The sequence below is a fragment of the Orbicella faveolata genome, unplaced genomic scaffold (assembly GCF_042242905.1).
Source record: "Orbicella faveolata isolate gen_17 unplaced genomic scaffold, um_ofav_v1 contig_15, whole genome shotgun sequence".
In the NCBI taxonomy this organism is placed as follows: Eukaryota; Metazoa; Cnidaria; class Anthozoa; order Scleractinia; family Merulinidae; genus Orbicella; species Orbicella faveolata.
The window spans coordinates 4,088,602-4,106,274 of NW_028301542.1; the positions used below are offsets into that span (position 1 = coordinate 4,088,602).

General features: G+C 38.7%; 1 protein-coding gene across 1 annotated transcript in view; it reads right to left on the reverse strand.

The window, feature by feature from the left end:
- LOC110064903 (kynurenine 3-monooxygenase-like) overlaps positions 1 to 17,673 on the reverse strand; it is an 18,431-nt gene continuing 758 nt past the window's right edge. Inside the window, exons 2-17 of the mRNA XM_089288031.1 lie at positions 15,902 to 15,971; positions 15,240 to 15,337; positions 13,340 to 13,429; positions 12,734 to 12,785; positions 11,108 to 11,195; positions 9,735 to 9,830; positions 9,069 to 9,213; positions 7,921 to 7,983; positions 7,744 to 7,802; positions 7,069 to 7,126; positions 6,113 to 6,202; positions 4,930 to 4,987; positions 4,436 to 4,518; positions 3,657 to 3,758; positions 2,188 to 2,247; positions 1 to 1,683 (exon numbers count right to left, since the gene is read on the reverse strand). Coding sequence (XP_089144157.1) covers positions 1,594 to 1,683; positions 2,188 to 2,247; positions 3,657 to 3,758; positions 4,436 to 4,518; positions 4,930 to 4,987; positions 6,113 to 6,202; positions 7,069 to 7,126; positions 7,744 to 7,802; positions 7,921 to 7,983; positions 9,069 to 9,213; positions 9,735 to 9,830; positions 11,108 to 11,195; positions 12,734 to 12,785; positions 13,340 to 13,429; positions 15,240 to 15,337; positions 15,902 to 15,971 — 1,302 coding nt within the window. The 3' untranslated portion in view covers positions 1 to 1,593. The remainder of the gene's footprint in view (positions 1,684 to 2,187; positions 2,248 to 3,656; positions 3,759 to 4,435; positions 4,519 to 4,929; positions 4,988 to 6,112; positions 6,203 to 7,068; positions 7,127 to 7,743; positions 7,803 to 7,920; positions 7,984 to 9,068; positions 9,214 to 9,734; positions 9,831 to 11,107; positions 11,196 to 12,733; positions 12,786 to 13,339; positions 13,430 to 15,239; positions 15,338 to 15,901; positions 15,972 to 17,673) is intronic.

The window sequence follows — 17,673 nt, forward strand, 5'->3', positions numbered from 1 at the left end:
CAAGATTATCGTTCTTTATTTTCTGAAACGACCGCTAACTTTGTAATAATCAACAAGGACATTTGTCTTCTCTTTCCCTAAAGAACTAAACTGATTTCATAGTTGTGAAGTATCACTAGTTCAAAGCTGTTTCAGGCTAAGTGCTTACATTTTCTAAAATATGTTACCAACAAGAGAGCAAAAAGAGTGAGAGAGTCCCTATTCCTAAGCTTATCACCCTTAAGTTATTTTTAGACGTGATCACTCCAAGCTTCAGGCCCATACTAACGCGTTTTTAAAAGTATCCGTTTTCGTCTCAACGAAAACGAAGTAAAATATTTTCGCCCACACTATCGTTTTCGGTTTGTTTTCAACTGTCCACATTGATGCGTTTTCGTATGAAAACGCATACTTTTTGACACGTTAAATTCGCCCATCGTCCACACTGAAACGTCCGAAAACGCCGATGGAAACGACAGTATATAACGCTTTTTTCGGCACCGTTTTCAAAAGCTTCCGTTCTCACCGATCAACACTAGAAACGAAGCGTTTTCAAAACGATGCGTTTTCGAATGGCTCCACCTTTGATACCGTTTTCAAAAGCCTTCGTTTTCATCAGCGTTTTCGGGCGTTTTACGCGATGTGCATGATAGGCGAAATGAGCGGACAAAAAAGAAGAGGCTTGAAGAGCACCAGAGGTTTGAGGGCCAGAGGCTTGAGGTCGGGGCCTCCAAGGTCCTAGGAAGGCCTAGAAATAACCAGTCCTGTTTCGCGAATTTCAAACACGCGGAAAATCCACACACGTTTGCACGCTTTTTCATTCTCCACGAACACACACGCAACGCGCACGTGTTAAATTTATCCACGGGAGGACTGGTTACCATATCTAAAAATAACTGGAGATGGATTACTTGGGGAATGAGGCCTGTATGGGAGATCAGCTCTCTCGCATTTTATCCTCTCTTGGTCATCCAGATATACATGCACATAGGTGTAATAACTTAAATTGTTCAAACTAAATAGGAATGAGATGTTATAATTTATATGTTATTTTGTAATCAGTGTAATCATCTTACTGCAACGTAACTAAAGTCCCGTCAACTACGCCGGAGGAATTTGAAAACGGCGTTTTCGCTCTGAAAACGCACCAAGCGTTTTTTTGTCCACACTACGCCGCAAAAATTGAAAACGCAACAATCACCGGTGATTTTGGATCTGTGTTTGAAGAAAACCCGGAGAGGGAAATCACATGATTATATATCGTAACGTCATCGTTTTCGAAAAAGCTCCGTTTTCAAAATGTTTTTCGTCAACACTAAAACGCAAAGCCGGCGTTTTGAAATTTCTCCGGTTTGAAGAGCGTTTTGGAAAAGCTCCGTTTTCGTGACGGATTAGTGTGGACGGTAGGCCTAATCGTAGAAATAAAGCTGCGTTTTCAAATTCCTCCGGTGTAGCGTGGACGGGGTCTAGCATAAGGCAACAACGTTTATCCTTAACCTTAACCTTTGTCTACTGTTGTATTGTAACAAAGACGGCTTTGTACAGTATTTTCGTAAAGGAACCAATTGGCCTGATTTTCGATGTTTATTTTTCCTTACAACTGAATATTTCCTTTCAGCTTAGTCGCGATCTGAAAGTCCTGAAGAGCACTACAAGTCCCGCTAAACCACTAAGTGTGCACAACACGAGTAAATTTCGCACCGTCTGAAAACACAAATTAGAAAAACCCTGTAAGAAAGCGCATGCTAAAAGCCGCTCCTCTATTTACATGTAAGCCCCGGCCAAACGATAGCAACATGTCAACGCAACATATCGCAACATTGTTGGGCGCAGCATGTTGCGCGCGTTTGGCCACGCTGTTGCGACGTGTTGCGACATGTTGCAACATGTTGGGTGTTATTGGCTCAAATTTGAAAATGGTCAAATTTTTCATGCAACATTTGTGGATGTTGCATGATGTTGTAGTCGTTTGGCGAGGTTCGTGCAACAATGCTGCGCCAGGGCATGCGCACTAGTTCGATTTTCTCAAGCTCATAACCTAATTGTTGAATAGAAACAGTCGTGAAAGTTTGGTAGAACTCGAAAAAAGTGTGGAAACACTCATCTGCGGCTCATATTCCCACAGCGTTTTCTCGTATTCCCAAACGTCTCTGTTCCCAGCTAGCTTAGTATATCTCTTTCATGTTGAAAACAAACAAATGTGCTCACCTTTTCTTGCCATTGAGTTCTCTCAACCACTTCCTGGTAAGGTATTTGCGTAAATGTAACCTAAAACAGAAAAGTCTTAAGTTTACTTTACTAGTGTTGGCCCAATGATGGCATATATTGTTCCAATGTTGGAGACATAAACAATAGTGTTGATCTCATGCTTTGACATAACATGACCAACAACATTGGCACAGCATTAGTCCGATATTAATTAAACGAGTGATTAATATTGGTGGCGAGGTGACAGGCTCAGTTCAGTATAGGATTAAAGTGAGCAAACGTGCGTGATGTACGACGTATGCATGCACAAACTAAATGAACGGCAAAAGCCGTGAACGAAGATTCTGCTTGATTGAACGTTGGATCTCACAGGAGATCTAATCAGCCAAACTTGAAAAGTAAAACGATGAGAAGTCAAAGACTACTGCAAGGCTGACACAACGTCGCATATTTAAAACAATATTTTGGCTGGCCAGACCAGCCTTCTTCAGGTTTAGATGTTACTAAATTATAAAAATGAAATTAAAATATTATATAAAGGTGGATATCGTAACACATATTTCGAAACTAAAAGGAGTGGCGAAAATGACTCGAACAAAACAAACTAAATAAAGTAAAGATAAAACAGGTCTACGTAGGTCAATGGACTCCCTGGCTTTTCCGATTGAATCACGTGAGGAGTGGATAAGTTCAACCGGGATTAGTTGCGTGTCAGTGTAGCAGTGATTGGGATGAGAAAGAAAAAGCTACACATACACTGATCCAACATTTTCAAAGTTTGATCGAACTGAGGTTCGCATTTTAGCAAGCCCAAACGAACCTAATATCACAGCCGCTGAAGCCAACCAAAAAACACGGTTAGGTATTTACCTCACCCAGTTTCGGTAACAGCTCCTGTGATATCAGGTCAGTAACTTGATATGTATAGGTAATCATGCGGTTTCGAGTTCAATTTGGAATTAGTTTGCACGAGTGAGTTTTTCAAAAAGCGGAAATTGCACGAACCGCTTCGGCGAGTGCAATTTCAGCTTTTTGAAAAACTCACTCGTACAAATTAATTCCAAACTGAACGAGAAAAACCGTATGATTACTTATTAATAATATAAACATGAAAAAATTTGCATGGAGGGAGTGCCGGAAGACCTTTCTTGAAGCTATTTTTTTCTCATTCGAGAAAACTTTTTTCAACGTTTCCGCACAAAATTTTCGTCATCATTTTACGTAATATCATTGGCTTTGACGATTTCCTATCATAATTCAGAATTACGATGTGTAATTTGCAGTGGTGTTACACTTTTTACACTGGTGTTACACTTGAACTGCACTGCTCTCAGCCAATCAGAATAGAGTAATTTTTTCATGTATATTATTAGGCTGGATATCAGGGCAGTATACAAGAAAACTGGGTACAGTAAAATAACATATTTTACAACCTACTGTTAAGAAGTGTGATAAAAAACATATCTTACCATGGTATGAAGGGGGATAAATGTCTTAGGCATCAGCCAGTGCAAAACACTTAATATTTTTCTCTCCAGAAAGAAAGACAAGGAATTAACCAGTGATCTCATCTGCAAATGTAAAGCATACCGCACGTTCCATGAAATTGTTACAAGAATCTGCTTCGTACTGAGGTCTGAAATAGGTTGGGTAATTTTGTTGTGTAGTCTTATGGGGTTCTAAACATCAAATCCCGGCAACATACCACCACACCACCACTTACAAATTAAGGAGTGTAAAAAGCCAGGACGCGACGCCGAGGACAACTTCGATTACAAAAATGATTTTATATTTTACCTACGAATCTCGCGATACTCTAAAGTCATTTTCCTTTGTTTGTTAGTGTCAAAACTATCACGACACTGAATCTGGGGCAGGGCGAAACATTTGAATTAAAAATTTTAAAAATTAGCCTTCGTGGTTCACGTTTTCTGGACAACGCAGAATTTGGTCATTTCAAATTGTTGCTTTGCAGAGGACGACAAAGAAATGTACCAAGAATTATAGCGCACGTGCACAGCCATTGTTCTGCTCATTAAACCTTTTGCTTAGCGACGTTCCCGTTGCCGTTGCCGTCGTGGTTTTCTTAAACTCCCAATTAACGAAGTAGCCTCCCCCCCCCCCCCCCCCCCACCCCCACCCAACCTGTCATGTTGTGAATCAAGACTACTACTACATGGTTTCTCACTTCTATTTCATGACAAAAAAAACTAATAGTTGACCAAAATTAATTTGATTTAAGAAATACCTCTAAATAATTGTACATGGATAAATCACAGATAGCCTCAGCATCCTTGTTTCTCGTTCTGGAGTATTCCTCTAAGACAGCTCCTGTCAAATGCACACCACAGAATTTGTTAGTTTTGACATTAAATAACGGAAAATCTCGGTCATAAAATCCCCACTGATTATATGAACAACAGCCTCCATTTGGCTGGAAAACATGCTCGGCTTTAAGCAATGACGATGGCGACATCCAGAACAACACGTAATAAACAGGATCAAGTTGCCAACAATCACATTTCCTTTCTTTGGCATAAGTACGCTTAGTGATTGGTTAAAAACAACTCGCGTCATTTTCCCAACCAATCAAAACTGGAACCATGACCAATAGCGAGTCGCCTATGCAAGTTTTCCCGCGCTTAGCGTCGGCTACACGTAATTGCTTTGAGTTTTGATTGGTTCGTTGGATTGTCTTTGTCCTTTGTGATTGGCTAGCCAGAGTAATTGATTGATATTTACCGAAGTTGTTATCATGCTTGTCCAGGAGCCTGTCTAGAATCAGACAATCTTCAAAGCCCTAAATTAGAGTATTGTCAAAAAAAAAAAATTACTTATCATAACATAGCTAGCAAAGTCGCGCTATTTAACTCAATATACGTAAACGTGTATGATTTAAGCCATACAAGACTTTTTCCGTGTTTACAGAGCCTCATCTAAACACGAGGAGTGTTGGGAGAATTTGACAGTTATGCAAACCCGAAACGCAGTTGATGGTTGCATAACATTCGAGAATTCTCCCAACCCCTGACTGTTTAGATGACGCTATGTAAACACGGAAAAAGTGTTCTATTACTGTTATAAAATAGTTCTCAAAAATATTCGCGAATGTAAAGCGTCACAACCGTGTTCACATACTCTCATCTAAACACACCTATCGACCAATGAGCGCAGGCGTAGTATCTCAGTTATTTTGTAAAAACAATTATGCACACTCATCGCGAGAGCAAAGTCAACTTCGCAACGCCATCCATGGAAAATGTTTTCAAATAATTGATTCATGCTTTAAGCTTTGCATCACTGAGTTATGATGCACTTGGGAAGATGCATGATAAAGCATGAATCAATAGCTAAATGATCATTAATACATTTCTGTATCTAAGTTAGCGGTAAATCTAAAATTAGGTCAAAACCTCTCCACAATGGTGCATATTACTCCGGGGGTGGGGGCTGGGGGTGGGGGGGACTCTCATATGAAAAGGTCGGGGACGCCCGTCGGAAAATTTGAATTAAAACCCTAAAGACGACCAATCTGGGTGTGGCTTAAAAGCTTTATTTGACCCCTAAAAGATACCATTTAAAAAACGGAATAGGCTTGATAACCAGCCACCGTTCAACAAAGTTAAGGAAAGGAGCCCGCGCTACTAGACTGGACTCGAGAGACTCACGGAAATCGAGCCTAAAAACGGACATTAGAGCGTTTTTTATTATAATTTCTTCGAGTGCAGCCTAAAAGATACTTTGACAGCTAAAAATAGTGGCGTTTCGTCATGAACACCCTACGTGAGACCAGAATCCGCCTTGATTTATACCTCTCAGGGAGACGACGAGCATCGACGACCTTTTCATATGGGAGTGCCCCCCCCCCCAACCCCCCACCCACCGGGGTATTACTATAATGCAAGACTACAAAAAAGGAACCAACGCTGTTCATTCCTTGTGCAAAGAATGGGACCATGGCATGGGCTGCGTCACCAATAATAAGCGCTTTATTTGACACGTGGTACGGTTTACACTGTTGATACAACACAGAGAGATAAAACAGCAGGTTAAAACAGGTCCTAGCTAATTCCTATTGAGCCATCATGGTAGGAATCTCTATGTAAGCACGGCCGTGCGTATATAACATGACGTGTGCAGTTTCATTTTAGCTGCAAAATTTCCGTGGAGTTTAACTGCGACTTCCTTTTGTTAAAGTTTCTGCAATGTGAACATCATTCGGAAACTGATGCAAACCCTACTTCCTTTGACTTTCGCCAAGCCAAGATGTTTACTAAAACTTGAGTATTATTTTTGACTTTGTTTGTCTACATTTAAATCGAGTATATTACTTACATTTTCATTGCATATAATTCGAAGCAGCGAATTCTTCGTTGACAATTTTAGAAACCAGATGAAGCGTTTCGTTCAACCGTCGCTCAACTGACTGTGGCGTGTTTTCAACCAGTCAATAGAATCCTTTGTTTTCCTTCGCCGTGCATTGTGAAAACTTTGTAGTCAATCACAAATAAAACATGTCGTAGCCCTCAAGTTGTTGTCGCTATGTTATAAAAGAATTGGTTCATGCTTTAAGCTGTGCGTATATCTAGTTATGGATGCGACTGCGCCTCGAGCAACTCTTACACTTCTTTCGTGCCCTCCAAACTTTCCGCGTGCATCCATAACTCGATATACGCAAGCTAAGCATGAACCAAGTCTTAAGTAATGCCTGCAGTCTAGCTCCAAAAGTACTTTAACACCATCCAGACACCAAATACATTTGAAAATAGAAACGTCATATGCTATAATCTAAGAATATGCATACAGTTCTTAATAATTCTCATCAGGTGTTATATGTTTCCATGGTATGACAATACAGTTCAGTGTTGAAACATACATTACCTTAATCGATACCATAGGTAGTACAGGATTTTTGAAGAAATCCTCCAAAATCCTTTCCCTTCAAATCATAAAAATACCCAAAAAATCAACATTACAATATTTAAAAGTAGACTCATACAAGTCTGCAATCTGATTGGTTGAGCTACTCGTATACTATCAACCATCAGTGTGCAGTGGCTGGAGGTCTCCACATAAATGGCAACATTTTCTGATGTTTGTAATGTTTCAAGGAAGATTTAGAAATATCACAACAAGAACACTTGAGTAAGGAAACAGACCACTAAGACTTTAGAAACTCAAAATTTTTCAATGAGCCAAAGAATGCATGTGCAAAACTTCATGATTTTGCTAAAGCGTAAAGTGAAACACTACGTTGAGAAATGATTGGAAATTCTTATTTGAGGGAAATTTAGTTGGAATTCTACTAAACACAGATCTAGAGTATACACTCCCAATGTCTATGTGGTGGTAGTTGACGAGGCTGAAGACTGCATCAACTATCACCTCATTGCACAGGCAGTCCCCAACTGTTGTTACACAAGATGATCATCTCACAGCTGGAGCTAATGGGCCACCTGTGCTCGTAGAAACTAAGAGTGAATAATCTAATTGTTAATGAGAACTGACACAGTAAAGTTCAAAATAACCACAAAAGAAATAGGAATGACTACTTACTCTCCCATAACTTGAACAAAATCAGGAAAAGTAGCATTAAAAAAACTCATAATATCTTCCTGTTTGGACAAAAAAAAATGTATTAGAATAATTTAAAATATTCTATCAACCTTGTTATATAATAGTAACACTAACTAACTTGTAACCAAAGATGATAATAAAAAAATTGCTGCTCACCTTTGTCTCCAAAGCATCAAAATTTTCAAAAGCCATGATAAGTGTACATGTAAAAGACTGCTCCTGCAAAGAAAGTCGCAAACAATAAATGATGAAAATCGATTAAAATTATTTTTTGAAGGCAGGAAGCATTCACTGCCTAACTGAAGAAGATTAGTTAAAGAGAAAAAGAGCATCACTTTTCCTTCGCTGACACAAGCTGGTTTTTTATCAAATTCTCCTTCTTTTACATTCTCCTGAAATATCGTTTGTCTCTCTATTTGTTAAATGAAGACTTAGGTATTAACTTAATACATTTTAATGAAAGGAGAGTTTGGCTGTAGAATGGGAATTAGGCTTTCCCCTGCTACTATTCTGCCACTAATTCAATGCTTCCTTTTTTTCTAAACACACAGTAGAATCCCGATTTTTCAAACTTCCAAGGGAACAGAAATTGGTTAAAAAAATCAGATAGTTTGAGAAATCGGGGGTCAAATTACAGTGTTCGACTGAGGAGAGGCAAACTACTTTTGGTTTGAGTTATTAGGAGGTTTGAAAAACTGAGGGTTTGAGAAATCGGGATTCCACTGTATGTGGCAAAGAATTATTAAACTTAAACTTAAGGACAACTGTCATTGCTGTCTTTCTATTCTAATTTGAGCTTTTGGGGATAACACTTGCACTCAAAGAGAAATGAATAACTAAAGATAGTTTATTATACAGCACAAGTGTTTTACTGGAAAATACACCACTCATAAAATTCATACGAAACTACATCCGGGACTCCAGTGGCGTATTTTCCATACCTTCACTAGTAACTTCAGATATTGATGACTTCTATAATATTGGGTTTGACCCTTGAACTGTACTTAAATTTGTTGACCAGTGTATGATCTAAACATCTTCGGATCTTCCTTGAAAGTTTTTAGCAATCTTCGGTTATCTTCAGAAATCTTCGGAAATTTTTGGAAAATGTTTGGAAATTTAGTGTGGCCTTCAGACAATTTTTGAAGAATCTTCAGACTCAGATAAATAGGCCCCATTTGTATTACCAGTAAGTCCTTCTTCTCTGTTAAGTTGAGATAGGCCCCCTCACTCAAATGCTGTTGAAACAAAATATTTTCCATCCTTGCGGGGGGAACGTAGACAATTTATTTGAAAGGACATACCTTGTTTGGTATCGCAATGAGCATAAAGGAGTCTCTGGGCCAAACATGTAGATAATTTTCTTCAATAGCATACTCTCCACTTTGAGTTGGTAAAAGCTGAAACTCTTTGTACCCATGTGGGATATATTCTTGGCTGAAGTCAAACCTGACATGGAAATCAAGTATGGCATTAGTTTTCTGTAACAAGAATTCAGTAAAGTTTTAACACAGTCAGCTACATCCATGCTAATTTCCTTCCCATTTCAACCCTGAAAAATGCATCCTTATCAAAGTTGATAGAAAAACAAAAAGTATCTGCTAATCAGTCTTATTTCATGGACTCCACAAAATTGGAGAATTGAAACCAGCTCCTGGTGCAGTCTCAGTGTTCCAGATAAGTGAGGGGTCTCAGGTGAAAAACCTGACAAGGCCAACTGCACGAACCAACAAACTAATAGCAAATTTATGATGATTTGGTGGGAGCAGTGGGAATTGACCCAACAGAATTCCTAATAGACTCCCTGCCTTGAAAACGTACCTGGAACCCTGAGTCTAAAGATAGTTAGAGAGCTATGAAGTGGCTGATTGGATTGCATTTTTACCTGATTGTTAGTGACTTGGTTATATCAAAGTTTCATAGCCCCATGCGCACATTGTGTGGGAATGATACTTGATAACTAACGGTACCTTGGTCTTCTCATCATCTCATTTCTGATTGCCGAACGAGCTCCATCAGCTCCAATAATCAACTGAGCATCAACTTCTACAGTTTTACCATCAGAGCTACCAACAGCAATGAAAAGAAATCATTTATGATAAACACAGCAAAAGGTATCTTATTAGCTGGCTCTATGTTCCCATACTAGATATTGTTGGAGCTACATGGCTCGTATGTGACATAAAAAGGTAAAGTCTGCATACAAGCCAAGTGGCTCATCAGGCTGGTGCTTATGTCCAGTTTCAGAAGCATGAAGCAACTAGGAGTATTTCTACTCCCCCCTGGATAGGATGCTAGTCCACTGTAGGGTTACCCCCAGCATTAAATTTGCCAGTACTGCTATACACCTGGGTGGAGAAAGGCACTGTAAGATTGCTGTGTATTTCCAAGAACACAACACAATGTCCCCGACTGCTTGATACTTAGTCAAGCTCATTAACCATTAGGCCATCAGGCCAAAGTGCTGCAATGGCTGATGTGCTGGTAACTAACTCTGTTCTTTTCAGCCTGATTGTGGAAAGCACACACTGGACCCTGAATTGAGTGCTCCAGTTTCCAGCCTTAAGATGATTTAATCTCACAGTTCCATTCTTGGTAATGGCAAATTAAATTCTTGGCAGGTTACTCTGCAATAGACTAGCATCCCATCTAAGAGTAACAAATACACCACTAGTTGCCTTATGCCATAGGATCAGGGGCCCATTTCTCAAAGGTCCTGAAAAGTTTTTGCATCCGGAAAGCCATAGCAATATCTCAAACCTTATGATTATACAGAGCTGTTTTGTTTACATATTAAATCATTCTTAATATCAACAGACGTTCTCTTCATACAAGGAGTTTCAGGCATATACACCTCTCTGCTTTTACATACAGATTATCTAAAAATGGATTTGCGGGCCCTAAAAATTTCCGGGGCTTTCAAGAAATGGGCCCCTGAAGACATATATGTGAGTAAGAACTTCATGGGCCACACTTTTGAGTATATCACTTTAGCTCAAAGTGACTGGGATTATTGCTAATCCCAATGTAAAGGACTATGCCAACCCACATGGTTGAAGACTTTAAAGGCAAAGCACCAAATATGAATGCAGAAATATTACAACGGGTCAAAACTTCAAGAAATATTCAAAAGAATTCTTAATTAATCTGTCAATTAACTAGTTGATCTTGTTGGTTTCTGGTGCATCCAAGCAACATGTATCATGAAGCATTCACCGGCTAGTTTTCACCTGTCAAGAGCATGTTGATGGGTTCAAAGATGTGAGGTTGAGAAGAAGTTTCATAGCATGAATTAAACAGTCTACTTGACCAAACTGATTTCTTGACTAATAACTTCACTCACCATAAGAATGTAAGATGGCCTTTCTCCAGGTCTGCAGATAGCAGCTTGTGCTCAAAGTACAACTTCACATTAGAGAAGGTCTCCACAGCTATTGAAGGAGTCATTTTAAAAGTATTATCAAATAGGAAATAGGAACCACAGACAGATAAAAAAGGTGAAAAATTATTACAAATTTACACAGACAAAAACTACTGTAGAACCCCAGTAACTGGAACTCTGAAGGGAAACGAAAAACAGTTCAAGTTAGTGGGGGGTTCGAGTTATCAGGGTCGATTGAATATCCAACTTGCCATGTTAATAATTGATAGTTTACTGATTTTTCTGCACTTCAGTATACAATGACGGCTAAATTAGGCACCACATCCAGTATGACTCATAACATCGGGAAATGACTGTCAAATATGTGAGTGGTTGGTTGCACTAATTAAAATCAAATTGCTGTGGTAACAACAGTAACAACAGTTTATTTATTTCTACTACTGTAAACAACTAAAAGAATTTACAAGATTGTAATTGGTGTTATAATTGGTGTGGTGTTAGTTTTGAGTGTTTTTACCGATTACATGACAAGAAAAGCCAATGGGATGACATCCCCGGTGAGTTACATGAGCCAGAATTCAAGTTATTGGGGTAAATTTTTATCAAGGGAAACAAAATTTAGTTCGAGTTAGTGGGGTATTCGAGTTATCCGAGTTCAAGATAACCAAGTTAAAATGACTGAAAAGTGGGGTCAAATCCAAGGGAAATGGGACTTGCTTCGAGTTAGTGGGGGAATTTGAGTTATCCCAGTTCAAGATAACCAAGTTAAAATGACTGAAAAGTGGGGTCAAATCCAAGGGAAATGGGACTTGCTTCGAGTTAGTGGGGAATTTGAGTTATCCGAGTTCAAGTTACTGGGGTTCTACTGTAATTAGTATTAATAAAAATTCATAATAATGTAATAATAATACTAATACTATCAAGCTATTAGTTAGAGTAGTTTCAACTGAGTGTCAAAAGCAATTTTATAGATGCTTTAAAGGTTTATTTGCTTCAACAGAAGCATGGCTTAAATTATACTATATACCAGGGAGGCACAGTGGCCTAATTGTTAGCACATTAGACTGTGGATGCTCCATGGTCCAGGTTCCAGCCCTAGCCAGGGGCATTGTGTTCAACACGTTGGGCAAGACACTTTACTGTCACAGTGCTTCTCTCTCCAACCAGGTGTATAAATGGGTACTGGTGAATTTAGTGCTGGGGGTAGCTCTGTATCCCATTCAAAGAAGTAGAAATACTCCTGGCTGCTTCATGCTACAGAAAAGGGAATAAGCACTTGCCTGATGGGCCACTTGGCTTGTATGCAGACTTACCTTTACCTTAATACTATAATACTCTCTGATTTGTTTTAAAAACTTGGACATCAAACTCTTAACCTAAAAGCGGTTATGACTTGATAGTCACTTAATATAATATTTTCCTAGACTTCACCAGTTTTCCATATTTTCTTAGATTCTTATTACCTAGTTTAATATTAGTCATATTTTGTTGTGAACCAGTTTCATCATTTATTGTAGCTGCATTCATTGCTTTTTGTTTCTGGCAGTAAACTGCTAACTGGCTAGTCCTTTGCCATAAAATACATACCAGAAAGAAGTTTTTCATTCACTTTTCTCCTTTCCATTGCCAACAAAGGATACTATTAAGAAAGAGAAATAAGTAAATTTAACATGTATGCATTGGAAACAAAGTAGTAAAGAAGAGACTGACAATGAAGAGGAAACCATATGCCAAATAATATGTGATAGAATGATATAATTCAAGGGGAAAGATGTCACAATGGCTCATGCAGGTCCTCTATCCTGATGGAATTGGAATTTGGAGATGTTGGTTTTTGTGAGAGAGGAAAACTGGAAAATCTGGAGAAAAACCTTTGGAGCGACGTGAGAACCAACAACAAACTTAACCCACAAATGGCACCAGACCAGAATCGGACCCAGACCACATTGGTGAGAGGCAAGGGCTCTCACCACTAACATTAGGAAAAATTTTGTTTTGGAATGGAGTAAGTATTTTGTACCCTGTCTTTTGTTTAAAATCACTTGAAAACTTTAAGAAACTGCCCCTTAAACATGCTCAGCACAGGAGGGCCTGCTCGCAGGCTAAGGCAGGCTTTTCACCAGTCACTGGATCTGCAGTCAGCATTATGCAATACCACTACATACAATATTCTTGTTAGATCTAAAATCTTACTGGTCCTTCCTGGTCATAGTAAAGAGGTGTCCTGATCCCACTGGTGGAATGCAACATACGGCCAAACTTGGCCACGCCCAGAGGCAAAATCTGTTGTGAAAACCAATTGAATGTTGTTTGATTGCATTCACAAACTAGACATAGCAGGAGTTCTACTCTTCCTTGCCTGTCTATGATTAAATAAATATAATAACTATTATAATTAATTTTTAAAAAAATAGCCTATAGTAAAGAAAATATGCTCACTGATTGGTTTAAAATCATGTTCCTATAACTCGATAGAAACACAGAACTAACATGAGCTGTTGACTTAATGATGGTGCGGGCAAAGATAATAAATACATTTTGATGATCAATATAATCAAGTTGTTTTCTTTTTATCGTTGTGGAATTTCCTAAAAGAAATAGAAAACATCATTTATCCATGTTTCTATCAAGTTTTAGTATAAATCTACTAGCGTTCTATCATGAATGCCGTTCTCTGATTGGCTACGCTACTCACTGTCTATCTATTCTGTGATAGATACTGATTGGTGTAGCAGTGAGCCCTTGTTAACAAAAAACCAAATGATGGTCTGATTGGTTTAAAATCATGTTTCTATACCTTGATAGAAACACAGACTGGACTAGCATGAGCTGTTGGCATAATGATGGCACAGGCAAAGATGATAAATACAGTTTGATGATCAATATAATCAAGTTGTTTTCTTTTTATCGTCATAGAATTTCCTAAAAGAAATAGAAAACACCATTTCTCCATGTTTCTATCAAGTGTTAGTATAAATCTACTAGCATTCTATCAGGAATGCCGTTCTCTGATTGGCTATGCTGCTCACTGTCTATCTATTCTGTGATAGATACTGATTAGTGTAGCAGTGAACCCTTGTTAACAAAAAACAAAATGACGGCTGCTTCTTGGCATCTCCAAAGTGTCAGCAAAGAGGATTTAGATAAACTTTTGAACGACTAGTAGATTTATAACAATATAAGATTATTCGCTCTCGATTTCTATGCATGATAGTTGACAAGGGCACAGTCCAAGTCAACTATCATCCGATAGAAATCTCGAACTCATAATCTAATTGTTTAATAGAAACACTCGTGGAAGTCTGGGTGAAATTGAAAAAGCTGTGGAAACACTTGCCTGTCGGCTTGTGTTCCCACAGCATTTCTCATTCTCCCAAACTCCCACTCATGTTTCTATAACTTGATAGAAACACAGAGCATGTTTTCAATTTCATAATAATATTAATAATTTTTCATTATATAGCACCATAGGCCCGTAATGGTGCGCAGAGAATATGTCATATTAAAGCAACAGAGGACTTTTATATAGCATCATCTAAACATGACGGGGGGGGGGGGGGGGGGGGTTTGGGAGAATAGTTGGCCCGGTGTCGACTGACCCTACGCATCAATTAAAAAGTAGGCTGACTGACTGTCGACTGAGATGTCAATGGTGTGTCGATTGAGTGTCAACCAAGGTCTTGACAGAGTATTGATTGAGGGTCGATTGATGGTATCAATGGAGTGTACCGATCGAGACTCAAATGTGGATAGCGTTAGTAACATGATCCAATATTAATTCTTGTCACCAATGTTTACATACTCTCATCTAAACACATGTGCTACGCTTATTGACCAATGAAAGCGCACCTATTATTTTCAATATTTTATAAAACCTATTGTAGACATAATATGTTTATGATTCCTCACAATCAAAAAATAACATTTATTTATTTCCCTCTCCCCTTGCATAGAGTTTTCTCCTATTACTATACAAAGCCTCTGATACTCCCTAAAGAGTAAGACAGACATTCCAACACCTCATGAACTAAAACAAAGACCAGGATACAGTAGCGTGCTAGCTAGTAAAATTCTTTGAAGAATTTAAACATACTGATTCTAAGACTCCAGCTTCTGTTAAAGCCTCAATGCCTCTGGTGGACAGTGCAAGATTGGTACTACGACCACGGACAAACTCCACTGAACGAGGATCTGAAAAAACACAGTGGTCATACAGGAATTATTGTAAATCTTTGAGTGGGAATGTTTCCCTGGTTCACGTCATGTGCAAGCTACAGCATTAATCAATCAATTTCATTTTTTATAAAACAAACGGAAGGATGCAAATGACTCTTGTGGTAAATTTGCCTAGGAAAGTTCATGGTGGGTAGTACAAAAGATGGATATATTTTAATGGGAAAACTGACTTTTTACATGAATAAAATGTTTAAAACATGGGGCAAGTCTCTGCCTTTACAATATGCTAATGAGACAAAATTTTGATCCACCATGGTCTAGGCTCTTGTAAGTGACCACGTCCCATAAGCGACCACCTGAAGGTGGCATTTTGGGTGGTTCCCTATGCGTATACAGGAGGTTTGACTGTAGTTTTGAGGAACTAATCATATGAATTATAGAAGTTATGTGAGAGTTGAAATTATTGCTAGTATTGATTTAATCTGAAGTAATTTATCATGCTAGTAATGATTTTTTGTGAGCTTAAGTGAGATTGATTAGAAGTTTATTATCTGACTTTTACAAGTAAATGAAATTTACCTTCCCGTGCTTCATAGAGATCAACTTTGAATCCTCGTTTAACAAGGAAAACTGCACATAATGATCCAACCTACATGTGACAAGATTGAGAAGAGGAGCCAATATTTCAATGTAAAATTCCAGGAAAAATCCACACCCACCCCAAGAAAATGATCATTGGGAATCCTGACAGGGAGGGAAGATTCAAAACCCAAGGAAGCATGAAGAAAGACTGGAATTACCGAGGAAGGGGGGGGGGAGGTCATACCAAAGAGCTCTCACAGAAGGGGTATGGATATTTTGTAGAAAACACAATCCATGCCTATAACTTACTTGGACTTAACAAGAATATTTAAAAAAATACACTAGGTAAACTAAGACCCTGTTCACACTACCCTGGAGAAATGTAGCTTTATTTCTATGGTTGGGTCTATGGTCTGTGGGAGGCGTGGTGGCCTCATGATTAGTGCGCTCGTCTCAGCATCGAATGGTCTGGGTTCGAGCCCTGGCTGGGGAAATTGTGTTGTGTTCTTGGGCAAGACACTTAACTCTCACAGTGCCTCTCTCCACCCAGGTGTATAAATGGGTATCAGCAAATTTAATGCTAGGGGTAACCCTACGATGGACTAGCATCCCATCCAGAGGGGAGTAGATCGGTCACGGAAATTCCAAGGGATAGGGGTGTCTGACATAGGCAAATTTCCAAAGGGGAAGGGGGCTACTCAAAGAGTTTTCTTTCCAGTGGGTGTGAAATGCGATTGAATGAACACTATAATTGTACTTTCCCAATCGATTCAGGTAACCAAACCAAGAGAACTGTTCTATCTGTTGAAATAAGCTTTTCTTAAGCGATTCTTTGTCATATATTTTCCATTTTTCTTCCAACATTGTACAACAGACAGGAATCCTGAGCATCATGTTTGTTAGACGTGAAGTTGAACAAAATGCCGACGAAGAGGTGCAGCAATATGTGGACAATGATGATATTTTATACTTTGAAGACCGTGCTGTATTTAGCTTAAATGCAGCTCAGATGCCTTTTCCAGCATTAATCATGCTGTCAATTAAATGAGATTCGTTCTTTGGGCCGTTCTTTGTTTATTTTGTTTGATACTCATACAAAATTATTCCCCGTTTCGGACTTGCCGTAACTAGGTTATCACATATTTTCATCGTTATCCATGTAGTTAATAGTTTGCTAAGTGAGCAAAGTCGATTGAAAGCCATTTGTCTTGAACTATATGTAACCGTGGACAGTGAGGAGCGTTGGAGCGGTAGCCGAGATTTCATTCAGTCATTTACAGAGTGACTGAACAATGCGTGTTTCACGTATGAAATGTATGACAAATTAAAAAAAAAAATAAGGCCTAAAATGATTTTACTATCATTTACAAACTACAGAGACAAAGCGTATGACTTAACTGATGTATTCCTTTGGTGAACAGAACAATAAAGCGACATTTGAGAAACAGCTGTTTTGAAAAAAAAATGTTGCGTGACGACTTTACCGTGTGCGTAAAGTAATTTGATGTTGTTTTGACCATGCATAAATTAAAACTTCAACTGGGTTATGTACGTTTCGAGATTCTTGACAGTATGAAAACATCTTTTAATGAAGAAAAAGTCAGCTGCTATGCCATTTGGGTGTGAAGAGCTTCTAAGTCAGTTGTTTATTAGTTTAAACACCAGTTCAAACATTTTAACATGACATGAAGGAACATGCCACGTCTGCAGTCTAGTGTGAAAAAGGACGTCTTCGTCTACCATGTAACTATAAACAGCTGCAGCTAAAT